The sequence below is a fragment of the Lutjanus erythropterus genome, chromosome 21 (genome assembly GCF_056507025.1).
Source record: "Lutjanus erythropterus isolate fLutEry1 chromosome 21, fLutEry1.hap2, whole genome shotgun sequence".
Lineage (NCBI taxonomy): Eukaryota > Metazoa > Chordata > Actinopteri > Lutjaniformes > Lutjanidae > Lutjanus > Lutjanus erythropterus.
The window spans coordinates 24,054,497-24,070,370 of NC_139337.1; the positions used below are offsets into that span (position 1 = coordinate 24,054,497).

General features: G+C 37.7%; 1 protein-coding gene and 1 long non-coding RNA gene across 3 annotated transcripts; one reads left to right on the forward strand and one right to left on the reverse strand.

Moving 5' to 3' along the window:
* Window positions 1–1,696, forward strand: LOC146307711 (uncharacterized). The gene is made up of 4 exons (XR_014772721.1): window positions 1–68; window positions 1,037–1,075; window positions 1,239–1,316; window positions 1,558–1,696. It is a non-coding gene; the product is annotated as an uncharacterized LOC146307711 (long non-coding RNA).
* An 8,202-nt stretch (window positions 1,697–9,898) lies between these two features.
* On the reverse strand, window positions 9,899–15,675 carry cdv3 (carnitine deficiency-associated gene expressed in ventricle 3). Of its 2 annotated transcripts, none has more exons than XM_084746989.1 (5): window positions 15,252–15,675; window positions 14,409–14,482; window positions 13,432–13,568; window positions 13,022–13,184; window positions 9,899–12,080 (listed from the first exon to the last, which is right to left on the reverse strand). In XM_084746989.1, the coding sequence occupies exons 1-5, from the start codon at window positions 15,438–15,440 to the stop codon at window positions 11,954–11,956; spliced, it is 690 nt and encodes a 229-aa protein (XP_084603115.1). In that variant the 5' UTR covers window positions 15,441–15,675; the 3' UTR covers window positions 9,899–11,953. The 2 variants fall into 2 exon arrangements, with proteins under 2 accessions (XP_084603115.1, XP_084603114.1); XM_084746988.1 differs by having other exon boundaries at window positions 14,409–14,485; window positions 15,252–15,674.
* Between the last annotated feature and the right edge of the window lie 199 nt (window positions 15,676–15,874).

Consider the following 15,874-nt stretch of genomic DNA (forward strand, 5'->3'; position numbering starts at 1 on the left):
ATGGGAGCATAGTTGGAATGAATGGCACAAGGCCTGACTCAACCAACACAACAACCAACTCAACTACGGTGGGTAGACTTTTTACCAGAACATGATTTCACTATTCTCAAAAGGCTTTAGGATTAAATGTTCATCAAAATGATGCCGCCTGCTTTGGACAGTGTGAATTGTTTCGATTAAACTTCAGTTTAGATGAAGTGAGGGCTGCTGCTGCAGAGGAGGAAAGAGATTTAAACCACAACAAAATGTGTCTTTACATCTGATCTGGTGAGAGGGATTAATATTGACACAACTGGCTTTTATCTTATGTGGGACAAGTGTTTTCTATAATATAAACCAGAGGAGTATTGAGTTTGGCACTGAGTCTGTGATAGAGAGGTTTGGAGAACATGAGGCTTGATCCAATGTGTTTTACTTACAGACTAAACTAAATAAACGTGTCCCAGATGTTGATATTCACAACGTTTTTACAAGATGCAACCTGGAACACAGCAGTACGACATTTGACTTTCCTAATACTTTCTTTCTACAGTAGAATCTACTGCAACTACTTTTCTTTCAACCATTAAGAAAAATGTTCCTACTTCAAAGTGCTCACAACAAGATCTGTTGTTGTTTTTTTGGCACTTTGACCAACAAAATGCCATTTAGTTCCATTATATTCAAGAGAAAGCAGAGATCTCTATTGCCAGTGTCTCCAAAACTCTACAACTCACACCTTAATTATCTAGATGGATAAATAGCACTGCAGGCCAGAAGACAAATATATATTTTTGATTTTGGAGTGAACTGTCCCTTTCCCTTTGCAGTTGTTTTTCTTTTTCAAGAATCACAGAAAAGGCTGGAGAAAAGCCTGTGTGTATCACACTGTTGCTATTTCTATGAAACAGGTTAATTTTTTGGATTATTTTGCTGCTTTGTTTGAAGTCCAAAGTCGATTACCTTGCAGGAACAAGCAAACAACTACTGTTGTGTCACTGGATTAGAGTAAATATGTACATATTTTTTTTATTGAAGTGCAATGACTCTATTTCAGGCAACAGAGGGAGGCGGACAAAATGTTGTGAAAGTACAGGTGAGTAAACTTACTTCAATAAATAAAGTTCAAGATTGAGACACCAAGTGTGACTATACAATAATGTCAACTTCAGATTAAGTCATCGTTTTCATTAATTGATTGATTATTTGTTTATCATGCTCACTTCACCGTCAAGTGTCGCTGACTTTTTCTCCTTCAGTGGCCGCCTGGTACTCGGGTGCCGGTTCATAATAATTTGGGGTTTGGTCCACCACCTGCTGATGGAGAGGACACCCAGGTAAGACAACAAAAAGACAACATAGACAAGGACAACAAAATACATACAGCATCCTGAAATATTTCTTATTTTCTCATTTGATGTTGACTGACAAATTGTATCGAATCTGAAAAATAAACTAAAAACTTTGCACAATTACAAGTCTCATTTACACTGCTCAGGATGTACAATATGTGTTTCAAAAGAGGTTGTGGCAATTTGTTTTTTAAGCTTAAAATGCTGGTCATCTTATTTTTTCCAGGGAGAAACAACAGAATGACAGAAGACACAGGGCAGAGCGCTCAACTCAACAGTCCTAATGGAGAAGTACCACCATCAGAATGAGGAGCTACCAGACGATTTAATCATTCTACTTCTTTTAATTAAACATTTTATTAAAACCACTGTGTGAAAATGTCCTTTCATTTCCTTACTTGGTTAGTTAATTAAGATCAGTTCAGGTCTATTCCTCAGTAATGCATTCACTTTTAAGAAATTTATGCCCACTCCACAAAACTGACACTGACAAACCCAGATAACACAACAGTTTAAAGGATAAGGCTGTCAAAAAATTCTTAATCAGGATTTCTGCAGGTTTCAACAAATTAAATTATAGACTTTATAAGACCTTTTGAGACCATTTGAGACACTTATGAATGCAGTTTAAGACCAATTTTACACCCATACTGGTAGAAGAGTTCCAGCCCTCACTGTAGTCACTTTAACTTCTGGTTTCATTCACTCTAATTTTTGTTGCAGTTTTGTTTCTTCATGGTCCACCTTCTGTGTTTCTGGTTCTTCTGTGAGGATCGTGTTAGCAGTTTGAGAAGGCTTACACAACCCATACATCAGTAACAGAGACATTTCTGTAGCTTGTCAGCGATGTTGCAGACGCAAAGATGTGTGTTTTTAAAGGCTCACAGTGTGGAGATAAAACTTGGTGGCGCATGCATGGAATATTTGGTGACCACAGAGTAACTTTTTGTGGCCACAGGCCATAGGGCCATGGTTAATATCAAATCATGAATTGGATTTAAAAAATCAGCCAACAGTAACCACCTGGATGATCTGTACTAAGAGGAATTAGAGAACAAGAAACTCCATCAAACACCTAAATAATTTTTAAAAAATTAGATGTACATGAAGTTAAGATGTCCGCAGAGTACCTTTAACTACTATATTTTGCTTTAAATTTAAAGCTATATATATGTGGGCAAAAAATTCACATAGACAAAGTGTGGTGGGGCTGACAGGATTTTCTGGTTCTTTCACAGTCAAGTTTTTGATAATGTCTTCAAGGATTTCTGGTGTAAAAGAAGCAAGTTTTATTAATGTTTTTAATTTCCCCTAATCAAAGAAAAGGCTGGAGAAAGGCTTGTGTGTATCACACTGTTGCTATTTCTATGAAACAGGTTAATTTTTGGATTATTTTGCTGCTTTGTTTGAAGTCCAAAGTCGATGACCTTGCAGGAACAAGCAAACAACTACTGTTGTGTCACTGGATTAGAGTAAATATGTACAATTTTTTTTTATTTATTTATTTTTTTTATTAAAGTGCAATGACTTTCTATTTCAGTCAACAGAGGGAGGCAGACAAAATGACGTGAGAGGACTGGTGGGTAGACTTAACTTTCATCAAGTAAATAAATGATTAAATGTAGTTTTCTGTAGAGGAAGGATAAATGAAATGTAGTTTAAAGGGATAGTTCACCAAAAAATGAAAATTCAGTCATTATCTACTCACCCTCATGCCGACGGAGGGTCACGTTTAGTTTTTTAGTCCATAAATGCCGCTGGAGTTTCACAGGAAAACAGTGTTGCAGAATCTCCCAAACATTTAAGTGAATGTCACCAGTTTTCAGACTTAATAAAACAACAAAATAAAAACATAAAATCCCTCCAAACTGCATTGTTTGGGAGATTCTGTAGTGCTGTTTTCCTGTGAAACTCCAGCACTGTTTTGTGGACTTAAAAAAATAAACCTGACTTTCAACTGGCATGACAGTGAGTAGATAATGACGAGTAGATAATTTACATTTTTGGGTGAACTATCCCTGTAAATTTCAGAGACATAATGTTAACATGCAAAGTGTAAAACTGCTTAGAGAGCAAGGAAAATAAAATGCATACACAGTACCCTGAAATATTTCTAATTTTCGCATTTGATTTTGACAGACTAACAGTGTCTAATCTGAAAAATAATTTAAAATTTTATGCAAAGTATGTCCAAATGTGTTTCAAAATAGGATGTGGCAATTAACTACAAATGTTTAAATTAGGTTTTTTAGCTTAAAATGCTGGTTTTCTTATTTTGAGCTTACATACTTGGAAAAGAGACAGCAGGGTAGTTAGCCTACATTACAAGCTTAATCCAGTGTGGTTTACTTACAGACTAAATTAAATAAATATGTCCCAGATGTTGATATTTTAGAATTAATTCATACTTTTCTGTCATACTGTCTAACTATCAAACAGTACTGTTTGCTAGAAAGTAGAACACTAAATATGAAAATATGAAAAATATGAAAAATATTAAATATGACCACATATCCCTCCAGGTTTTCACTATCCATCGTCTTTTCAGTTGCTGATCAATTGGGAAGCAGTGAAATGATAACGATTTGTCATGTTCGGTACAGATTCGCAAGGCTGGCAACATTCTTATTCAAGGTTTCTGCTGGTTTCAACAAGTTGAATTTCAGACTTTTAAGACCTTTTCAAGACCATTATGAATGCAATCAGCCCAGGCATCGCACCGTGACACATTAGCTAGGTGTGCTTTGAAAAATTCTGACTGGGCTGCACGGTTGGCATTAATAGTTACTGTCTGCAGGGCTGCCACTAACGATTATTTTCATTACCTATTAATCTGTTGATTATTTGCTCAGTTAATTAAATAGTTGTTTGGTCCATAAATTGCCGAGCAGTATTTTCATAAAGCCCAAGATGACATCGTCAAACATAATATTAAAATTTAGGGAATTTGTTAACAAGTAGAAAAATATAGGCTGAGAGCCTTGTCCTTTTAATTGGGAACAAAGCGATCACACTTATGAAAGGGATAGCAGATGGCAAGAATTAATGCAAGCTGATAAAAGTACAACAGTTGAATCAACTGGTCCACTATATGTAAAGCTAATGAATGGGGCACCAAATGTCCGTTTCTAGTACCCAGTTTAAAGTTTAAAAATTAAGATACGACGTTATTCACATGGATTAATTTTTATTTTCGAGCCTCTTCTCTTTTTAATACAATACAGCAGAAACAATTAGTCAGTTAATCAATAAACAGACAGTTCATTACAAACCATTCTGATAATCGTGCAAGTCCTTTTTAAATCAAAAGGCCAAACATTCTCTAGATTTATGATTCTTAAATGTGAAGATTTGCTGCTGTTCTGAAAAATAATCTAAATGATCTAAATAAACCCAGCAGGGATCAGTGCTCTCTGACATTGTTTATGTTAAGAACAATAACATAAATTAAGTTTTTTTTTTATAATTGTAAGCATGTTTCAGGCTTCAGTGTGCTCACTTATATGGAAAATCCCTCACAAAAAAACAGACAAAACATTAGGGTTAAAATGTGACTAAATTATTAAAGCAATCAACCTCAAAAATAGAATGTTTTTGGATTAGGAACAGCTTTTAATTACACTTACACTTTTGGATATGGATTAGGTTGAAATCTTTTTTTTATTTTACATATTAGGCCCTTCACTTCCAGTGGCCTGATGTGAGCACTTTAAAAGGGGACGCAGTAAACATCAATTGTAGGTAGACTTTGCCTGGGTAAACAATTTCACATTTACAAACAAATATACCAAGTCGGACTTTGACAGTAAACTTGAACTAAAGTACAACACTTTCTCCAGTCCAGAAGTGTGACAGACTCCACCTACTGATATGGACACTATAAAGCAGGTGTATGAGATCAGTGTCACTTATGTTCAAGATGAGAGGGCTTATACTGCTGTGTTTGGTGGGATTCATTCTTGCAGCCTCGGTAAGACAGGGTGCTAACATTGGTGCATTTTTCCAGATTTCCTAAAAAAGAAACATCTTAAGATCGATTCAAAATAATTAACACTGCTGATGTATGACACGCATGTTTTACGTATCATGCTTAACGTATTAGTCTAACCCAATAAATAAAAGTACAGCACTTTGCTTCTTACTTTGTTATTTATTGTGCTGTATATTCAGCATTGTAGGACTACTAACAGGTTAGTGTTAGACATAGGTTGCAGAATTAGACTTGATTTTGCTGCTTTATTTGTAATCTTAAGTGAATGACTTTGCTTAAACAGAATAAACAAAAAGGATATTATGCAAATACCCAATGTTGTGCCTTATGTCTTGTATACTTACTAACTTCAAGTGCTACACTTCAATTTCAGTTGCCTAAAGAAGAGGCAGTGCCAGTTACAAATGAAAATAAGGTAGGTGAAAAAAGTGGCAGCAGGAGGTAAAAGTGATTTTTAGTGTCCAAGGGATCACTGAACGTACTGAATGGACCAGCAAATCCTTGCATTTAAGAAGCTGAGCCACCGTGTTTTATATTTTCGCTTCAAAAAGCTGGCCTAACTGGCTGGCAACTAACCCTTTTATCAAATGGATCAATCGACTAATCGTTGCAGCTCAGCACCAAACTACAGGAATCCCAAAGAGGGATTACAACACAAGTAAGTCTCAAGCGTCTCGCAACTCTTTTTAGTGGAAAATTTTCACAAAAATAATAAAATAACATAATAATAATATGTAAATTAAAACCTTGCCGTTATTTCCTCCTTCAAATGGTACCTTCGTGGTAAGGAAAAAAATGACGGTTTTTTCGGTCGTGTCCAGAAGGTAACCCCAGACCCGCGAAAGTGGTCATTTTAAACCAAACCGTCATCTTTCCCTGTGACCGACTGTTTTTGTATTCTTTGTCCTAAATAGATATTAAGCAGTGTTGTCACATAATGAAACATAATTGGGTTGTACAAGTTCGACGGTGAAAAAGAAAAACACATTGCGTGAAATCTCGTGAGATTTTCGTAAAATCTGGGGTTCCCACGTGGACGTTAGACCGAACTGCAGAGGTCACAAATCCGTGTAACGTTAGCCAGCGGTGTCTTGCCGAAGAGATAAAACGAGCAAACACGCCACAGTGGTCATTCACAGCTACATATCACAAGTTGGCAATTAAGTGCTCACGAGGTTACTCCAGTTAAATGTGACCACCTACAGCGGTTGTCACCTCCGGGGCTAGCTAACATTAGCTAACATCAACTTTAGCTCCAGAATCAACGTCAGTGAAACTTAGCTTACCTCCGTCACCTTGCTGTTTTTGTCCCTCGACCTGTTCTCAAAACCAGTGTTTTCGCCTTCTTCCCCAGAGGTACTGAGGTTGTCTGTGTCTCTACTTTCTCCATTTTCACTGTAAATATGTTGCCAGTTTCTTGCAATTTACTCTAAATTTGATTAGCCCGCCATTTTAAATTAATCTCATTTACAACCGGATTAGCCTCAATGCAGCAGCAGCAGCAGCAGCAGCAGCACTGCCACCTTGTGGCCGGCGACGGTAATAACAGTCCAGGCATTTTGACCAAAAGTGTGGATCAACCTCACACAACTTGCAACATAAACAAACTCAGCTGATTTTATGTCATCCAAAATATGTTTTGAATGAGAGACAAAAGTCTTGTGGAATCGTATAAAGAAAAGTTTGGAAAATCACCTTAATGTGATCCTGTCAAAAACTCTCATACTTAATTACAACAGAAAAATTTGATGTTAATTACTCAAAATAGTCTCCCCTATAACATGTAAACAGTTCTGAGAGATCAAAGTGGTGGTTCAAATGTGCTACTTCCAGAAATTATGTAAATTTACATCACTATGTTTGTATACTTGTGTATACAAGTGGGACTGTCACATGATTATCAAGGCCAAAAGAAAACAGTAACTGTTATCACATCTGTAGAAGAGTTTGTAAAAAAAGATCCTCTTAGTCAAATTCATCTTTAACCTTATTGTGCATTTTGTCGCTTTTTTTGTCCAATGAATTACACTTGAAATACAAGTGTTGGGAGGTGGTGTTAGTGTCTGTAACCATAATTACACTTTATGGATAGTGAAAAGGTGTGTGTGTTGTGGGGCCACAAATAATATGATATGCAACATCACCAGTACCGGTACACTGTGACATTTCTAATACAAGGCAACATAAATTAGCACTAATCCACATAAACGCTGAAACTGAATAACAGAAATTTACACAAAATTATTTAAGTGAATAGCACTTTTACATTACTTTCAAAATAATCATGACCTCCATACTGGCACTAATCAACATAAATGTTGGCAACAATGAACATTAATTCAAACACTTGTGCTTTTTTGTTCACTTTTTAGTAAATCTTGATATTACGAAGATAGATTTCCAGAAAACAGTGAAGAACCAATGACTGATAGAGAGCTGAACATTATGATGTTACAGTGAAGTCAACCTTTGACCTTTTCGATATAAAATGCTATCACATTGATAACTTTTTTTTCTTTTCTTTCAGCCTGATATTGTCTGGCACCCTTTTGAAAATGACTCGGGTTTTGGAACTAAAGCGCCTTCCCAAAATGTGACCCAGGTAAACTATTCAGCACTCAGGACAACTTTCATTTAGTAAAGTGGCCTTTTGTCTGAAAAACAACCTTGAAAGATGCATGTGGGTGGCAATTAATTACACATTTTTTAAGATATATATGGTAAATGCTGATGATCCGTTCCTGTCAGGGGACGCAAAAATGGCAGACGACAAACAGCAGCGACACTGAAGAGACGGCCACAATTTAAATTCCAAAAGAGACACAAATGATCATTTAATTATTCTGTTGGTGTTACTGATGCCTTTAAATAAACATTTCAAGCCTGTTGTGCGAGAAAAGTTTTTTTTTTATTTGTTAATAAGTTTGGTATAAGGTCAAATGGAGTGCCTACTCTTTCCAAAAAAAGACCAGGACCTTCTGATAATTTATGCACGATTTGTCAAATTTCACACTTACTCTGACAGGAGGTGACACCAAGGAAATTCAGCAAGGGATTGTGGGAGGAACAGCAGTTTAACACATGGACAACACCACCTTTTATGGACAAAGACACTGTAGAAATGTCCATTTTCAACATTTAAAAATTCAGACAAGACTTCATTCACAAGGATCACTTTATTTTTTTGTTAGGCTCTTGTCTTTTCATCACAAATATTATCTATGTCCACTCAACGAGTCCCAGCAGGGATCAACGCTCCAGGACATCTTTTATGGAGAGGACAGACACATAAAACATAAATCCAGTTCCTTTTCACCGATTCTAAACATACCTATGCTTGTAGTAAAAACCCATTTGATTTTAACTGGGCATACAACTATTTTGTACGTGGATCTCTTGGTTTACGTGACTGTTTTTCCAGATAAGCAGCTGCTGCAACTCTCTGGAAATTAAGTTATGCACACCTGTTCTATGCAACTGCAATGAGGGCTGACAAAGCATGTTTACTTATGAGGAAAAGCCTTAAAAATATGAAAAATCTTAAAACTTGGGTTGAGACGCACCGCTTTACAACAAATTATAAACAGGTGTGAACCACTGTCACGAATAAAGATGAGGTGTTTCCACTTTCTCCCACTGTACATACATGAAGCCAAACTATCCTGGATACGAGCACAGAAACTCTACAGCATCAAATAACTAATTAAAACCAAAAATCAGAAAAAAATGAACACCTGAACAAACATCAGCATGATATGAAATGCATAAAATGTTTTCCTTGCTTCTTAGTAAATCTTGATATTACAAAGATAGATTTCCAGAAAACAGTGAAGAACAGATGACTGATAAGAGAGCTGAACATTATGTTACAGTGAAGTCAACCTTTGACCTTTTCGATATAAAATGCTATCACACTGATTACTTTTTTCTCTTTTCTTTCAGCCTGATATTGTCTGGCACCCTTTTGGTAATGACTCGGGTTTTGCAACTGAAGCGCCTAACCAAACTGTGACCCAGGTAAACTATTCAGCACTCAGGACAACTTTCATTTAGCAAAGTGGCTTTTTGTCTGAAGAACAACCTTGAAAACTGCATGTGGGTGGCAATTAATTACACATATTTTAAGATATATATGGTAAATGCTGATGATCCGTTCCTTTCAGGGGACGCAAAAATGGCAGACGACAAACAGCAGCGACACTGAAGAGACGGCCACAATTTAAATTCCAAAAGAGACACAAATGATCATTTAATTATTCTGTTGGTGTTACTGATGCCTTTAAATAAACATTTCAAGCCTGTTGTGTGAGAAAAGTTTTTTTTTTATTTGTTAATAAGTTTGGTATAAGGTCAAATGGAGTGCCTACTCTTTCCAAAAAAAGACCAGGACCTTCTGATAATTTATGCACGATTTGCCAAATTTCACACTTACTCTGACAGGAGGTGACACCAAGGAAATTCAGCAAGGGATTGTGGGAGGAACAGCAGTTCAACACATGGACAACACCACCTTTTATGGACAAAGACACTGTAGAAATGTCCATTTTCAACATTTAAAAATTCAGACAAGACTTCATTCACAAGGATCACTTTATTTTTTTGTTAGGCTCTTGTCTTTTCATCACAAATATTATCTATGTCCACTCAACGAGTCCCAGCAGGGATCAACGCTCCAGGACATCTTTTATGGAGAGGACAGACACATAAAACATAAATCCAGTTCCTTTTCACCGATTCTAAACATACCTATGCTTGTAGTAAAAACCCATTTGATTTTAACTGGGCATACAACTATTTTGTACGTGGATCTCTTGGTTTACGTGACTGTTTTTCCAGATAAGCAGCTGCTGCAACTCTGGAAATTAAGTTATGCACACCTGTTCTATGCAACTGCAACGAGGGCTGACAAAGCATGTTTACTTATGAGGAAAAGCCTTAAAAATATGAAAAATCTTAAAACTTGGGTGCACCGCTTTACAACAAATTATAAACAGGTGTGAACCACTGACATGAATAAAGATGAGGTGTTTCCACTTTCTCCCACTGTACATATATGAAGCCAAACTATCCTGGATACGAGCACAGAAACTCTACAGCATCAAATAACTAATTCAAACCAAAAATCTGAAAAAATGAACACCTGAACAAACATCAGCATGATATGAAATGCATAAAATGACAGAATCCATCTTTGGGAGACATTTGACGTGTATTCTGAGGTTTTATTTTGACCATCTATTGACACAGAGGAGGTGAGGTTTATCACCTATACTGCAGCCAGCCACCACGGGGTGATCCAGATGTTTTGGCTTCACTTTTGGGGAGTTGTTGTGTTATCCATCTTTTTACATGTCAATGTTGTGAGCTCCATATAGTCAAACAAACTCATTACATGCTTTTAAAGTGGTTTCCCGTCATTTTTCTTGATATGGCAGCATCTGTGACCACCAGGCGTCAAACCACAGTAAAGCATGTTACCAAATGATTGGTTTCAGATTAGAAACAAGTTTTAATTTCTCCTTTGCTGAGACCAAAGTAAAGCAGGGGCAGTAAAATCAAACAGTTGATATGAGAGACGGTTAGTAGTTGTAATCATCAGGCAAACTACAACAGCACTACATTCTTAAACAAAAGGATTTTTTCTTTTTCATTTGTATATGTGGGGGTTATTTTGTCACAGAGTGGTGAGATCCAGAGGCAGGCAGCAGCCCCGTGAGACAACAAGCAGAGTTCTCTTCAGATGACACAGCAGTTTCTCTCGATCAGTAAGGCCACTTTATATAGAAATTCTAAATGAGGACCACAACCTATCGCTTCTTGTCCATAGATCTTTGCAGAGTGTCATCAACATGAATGAGGAAAAAACAATGCTTCAAGTTTCTAAATTAAAGAGCCTGATGGCCAGCTTGTAAGTGGGGAGGGTTGGTGTTTGCCCCGTTCACCACCACAGCGAGAGAGAGAGAGAGAGAGAGAGAAAGAGAGAGAGAGAGAGAGAAAAAAAAAAAAGCTCAGTCCACATCGTCACCACCAGCTATATCGCTGAGGTAGTATCCCCCACTCCCGAAGCCCCAACCGCAACTCAAAAACCACCCCAAAATACCACGTGCGATTGGGTTATAACGATCTTGCAAAAAAATAGATATTTTCACAGAAGTTTGTAAAATCATCTTGCCTAAAGTTATCTCCGATCCTCTGTGGCTTTATCGAAGCAAGTTGAAGTCCAGAGAAAAGTTGCGCCAACACAACTGCTGCTCTGAGTACAATCCACAAAGGACAACTACGTTGTCTTTTGTTGCTGCTGCAGTGTTGTACGTTTGGGTGTATTTTTGCTATTTCCTTTTCAATCATTCCCTCTTTCAACAGCCCCTTCAAATGCAGTCCTTCAGTTTTGCCGACCAATGTATGTGAGGTGTGTTACTGATTTATTCAAAGGGAGTGTCACTGTATTTGCCGCACTGGTGGTGCTGTGTATGGGTGTATACGAGGCTATGTTTGTGTGCGAGTAACCAGTGTGGTGATGGTGGCAGCATGAGCTCTGTCAGGACCGCAGTCACCACAGCTGGAGTTCAGCTTCCTTCAAGGGGCTGGGCCGGACCGTGCTGAAGGGGCCGGGGGACGGAGGGGAGCGGCTTTACTTGTCCCCAAGGATGGCGTACTGGTTGTCGAGCTGCAACTGCTGCATAGAGGCGCCACTGCTCTCCTCTCTACCACGGTTCCTGTGTTTCACAACTTCAAAGGTCTTCTCCATTTCTCTGTCCCTGAAACACAGACACGTGTCGCTTCAGTCAAACTGCAAACAGACATCCTCCACAATGTACAACATTAAACCCAAGAGTAGAGTAGAATAGAGTGAATTTTATTGTCCCTGAGGGGAAATTTGTCTTGCGCAGTGTTATGGTCCACTGCCTTACATAAAAACATCGACAGGCATTTGACACAATGACAGACAGCTACATCTAGGGATATTAATGATTAATCATTAATCGGCTAATTGCTGTTAAAAATTTAATTGATCAAAAAAGTATTCATTAATAATTAATAAGTCTAGGAATGGCACTAATTGCACAGCATTTAACATCGTCTTGTCTGTCTCTGCCAGACAAGGCAGAGACATTTGTTGAATAAGGAAACTGAATTAAGAAAAGAAAAAAACTAGAAAATAAGAAAACAATTGTAACTAATTTATGATTAATCTGTTGTTAGCATTTTCAACTATTAGTTAAGGAAAATGCAAAAAATGTGAAATCCTGTTACATCACATGAAAACATCTTAAAAACAAAGAGTAGGGATAAAACAATACCCAAAACTCAACTCACAATAACATCGATATAAAAAGTCCATGTTACAACTTAGCACGATATTAAAAAACAAAGAAAATGATGACATGAAAAAAAATCTCCTTTAAATAATAAATGTGATGTGGACATATAGAATTTGTTTTTTCCTTTTAATTCAGAGTGCTTCTGCTTTCAGAAAACAAACAGTGGATGTCATTACAGTATGTATTGATACTTTATCGCAATTTTCTACATATAGTTAAATTCCTGATAAAAACGGCTTAAAAAGAAATGGCTGAGTGCTTAAGTGCTGATATATTTATTGCACATTAGATCCATCATTAAACATTAGAGTTCAGCAGCTTGATGGAGGCTGGAACAAATGATAGCATCGAGGGGCTCCTGACTGAAATCTACTTACTTGCGTGTCTCCACATGCTTGGCGGTGGCCAGTAGAGACGGGAACTGTGTGTCACTGAAGATCTCAGGAGGCCCCTGGTTGTGTGATCGTTTGGTGGTGGTCAGCCGAGCCCCTGGAGGGCGATATACCCCAGCAGGCTTCGTCTCTGGCACCTCTACATCCTCTGTAATTAAAGAAATTACATCAGTTAGAAGATAAACATATTTTCTGGGGTAAATTTGTTTTTATTTTATCAAAACACAAGTAAACCTTTGTAATTAGAGGTTTACAACTACTTCAGGGTGTGCACATGATTCTTTAAATTTTGAAAATGTGTACAGCTTGGAATGCACTAGAAAAATTAACTCTGTCATAAGCTCCCATGACTCTAGTGTCCCACAATCAGCGAGTGCCGAGGTTGGTTTACTCACCCACAGGTGCAGCTGCAGGAGCCGGAGCAGCACCAGACTTGTTCCAGGGACCAGATACTTTGTCTCCACTGACCAGAATGATCTCTCCGTCTTCACCAACCTCCTCCTTCTCGTACTCCTCTTCTTCCTTCTCGTCACTGTAAACAGCAACAGAAAAGAAAGAATTTATTTCTTTGTGATCCATTTATTCATTTAACAGCACATATTACAAGTATTTTGTTATTAAATCTAAAATAGAAACTATTATATAAACTAGGGATGGTGAAAGTGAAAACATGCACACCAAAAAGTAAAGTAAAAATTTATTTTCAGTCAAGCTGTGTTTTTCCAGCATTATGAGTGTATTACACAAGTGTTTTTCAATAATGTACCCCCTTTGAAATAATTTTTCAGCCAACACCCTGACCAGTGCAAAACATTTCTGCTAGAAAAAAAAGTCTACATAAAGAGGTATAATACAGGGCTGTACTATCAGCACACCAGACTCTGCCCCACAACCAATGTACGATGAGCGCCACATAAAAACAACCTGTCTAATAAAGTTTAACAAACGAGTGAGTGTAAGACAGCATTAAACTCTTGAAAATACTGGCAGTAGTGTAGTCAGTATGGAGATCATTTACTTTAGTAAGGTATCAAAGGTAAAGGTGCTCAATATGCAGTAATATTGTGCCATGTATCTCTGAATTTCTCAACACAAAGGAGCAACTGAAATTTTAAATTAATATACTTGGATGGGTTTCTCTGGACAGGAAGGGTATGAAAAACGCAGTTAAGTAACTAGTAAATAAACCCGCAAGACACATGTAGTGGAGTATTATGTACAAGTACCTAAAATTTATAGTTGAGTAGAGTACTTTTGAGATTTTGGAGAATGGGAGCCATTTATAGGGGCCATGATCCTTGCTGGACCCCCACAGAGGCTGAGATATTAAGGACAAGATGTCATGACAACCAAATACATATGTTACTCTCACCTTATCTGTAAAGCTTGGAGCCGGAGCCCGCTGTAGTCCACTTCTTTCTGCTCAAACTCCTTCCATTCCTCGTCCTCCTTGGCAAAGGAAAGCATTACTTCATTGAATATTTCAGTACAATTATACTAATAATGTCTTATAACTTACCAGTAACATAAGAGTATATCTGTTTGGGAATGCTTAATTTAGTGACGCTTTTCTTTGTTATAAAATTGCACTCTGGCAAAGTCTTCCCAAGCAATGGTTACACAGGCCGTAACAGGTTACTTTATGGTTACCAACCATTGTGACAAGTCTTTTAACGCTATAATAGGTAACTTAGTTTTGTCACGCAATCAAACTTTCGTGTCATTTGAAGCAAAAAAGCAGTCAGCCTTGTTACAGCTGGTGACAAATGGCGGCTCGGCCTAGCTGGACAGCCACGATTCAAAGAGATGACAGCTTTCCCATGCGAACACAAGGCCACAATCAACGTGAGAACTCGTACATGAGCCTCAAATGTTATCATTTAATCAATATTTTGACATGAAATGAGCGATAATGTCGTAAAATACAGCACAAAACTGGTGTCGTGCCACATTTTGTACCCCGTCACAATGTGTGCCACGGAAACCATATGCTATGTTAGCTAAGCTAGCACCCGGCGTTTTCTCTCTTCATGTCAAACTACATGTCAACAGTTTTCCCTCATAAATTGGTGACACGTTTTCTGACACGCTGGCAGATAATATGGCTGGATTTAAGCAGGAAGCAGATTGTGACAGGGGGTACAAAATTTAAGACGGCACCAACGTCTGTAAAAGACGTTGAAGCAAAAAGTTATCGTCGGTTAGCTTAAGTTACCTTTTCAATCTGTGCGTCTTGATTCTCATTTTTGGCCGACTTCTCCTTCTCCCTCTTCGTCTTTTTCACCGCAGCCGACGTGGGCCCCCCGGCGGCGGACTCCTTGCCCTTTCCTTTCTCTTTCTTCTTCTTTTTATCCCGCTTGGCAAAGAAATCGTCCAGGCTCTTCTCTGTTTGTACATCCGCCATTTTCAAAGAGCAACGTTAACTAGTTTAGCTAACCGAGCAATGACAAACGTGAAAATCTGCTTTCAGAGAACGAGACGAGCTGTTCAAACGGTCAGAAAAGATGGAGGAGCTCCTCAAACTGACGATTTAACTCCTGTTAGAGGCTGATAAATATGTCCACCCTGGAACCCTAGCCGAATCGTTAGCCACTCTGTCAACCATGCCATGCACGGACTATTTGACAAATCTGTACCGTAACCCGGAAATACTTCCACCCTGAACCGGAAACATTATGAGCCTTAAAAAACGAAACAAATAAAAGTACATATATATATATGAAACATTTTTTGTTGTTGAATTGTTTACATATGTTATGTTTAAACATAACTGTATAGCTCAAACAACATACAGATAAGAAAAGTATTAACTATCTCATATATATCAGTAATATTTCA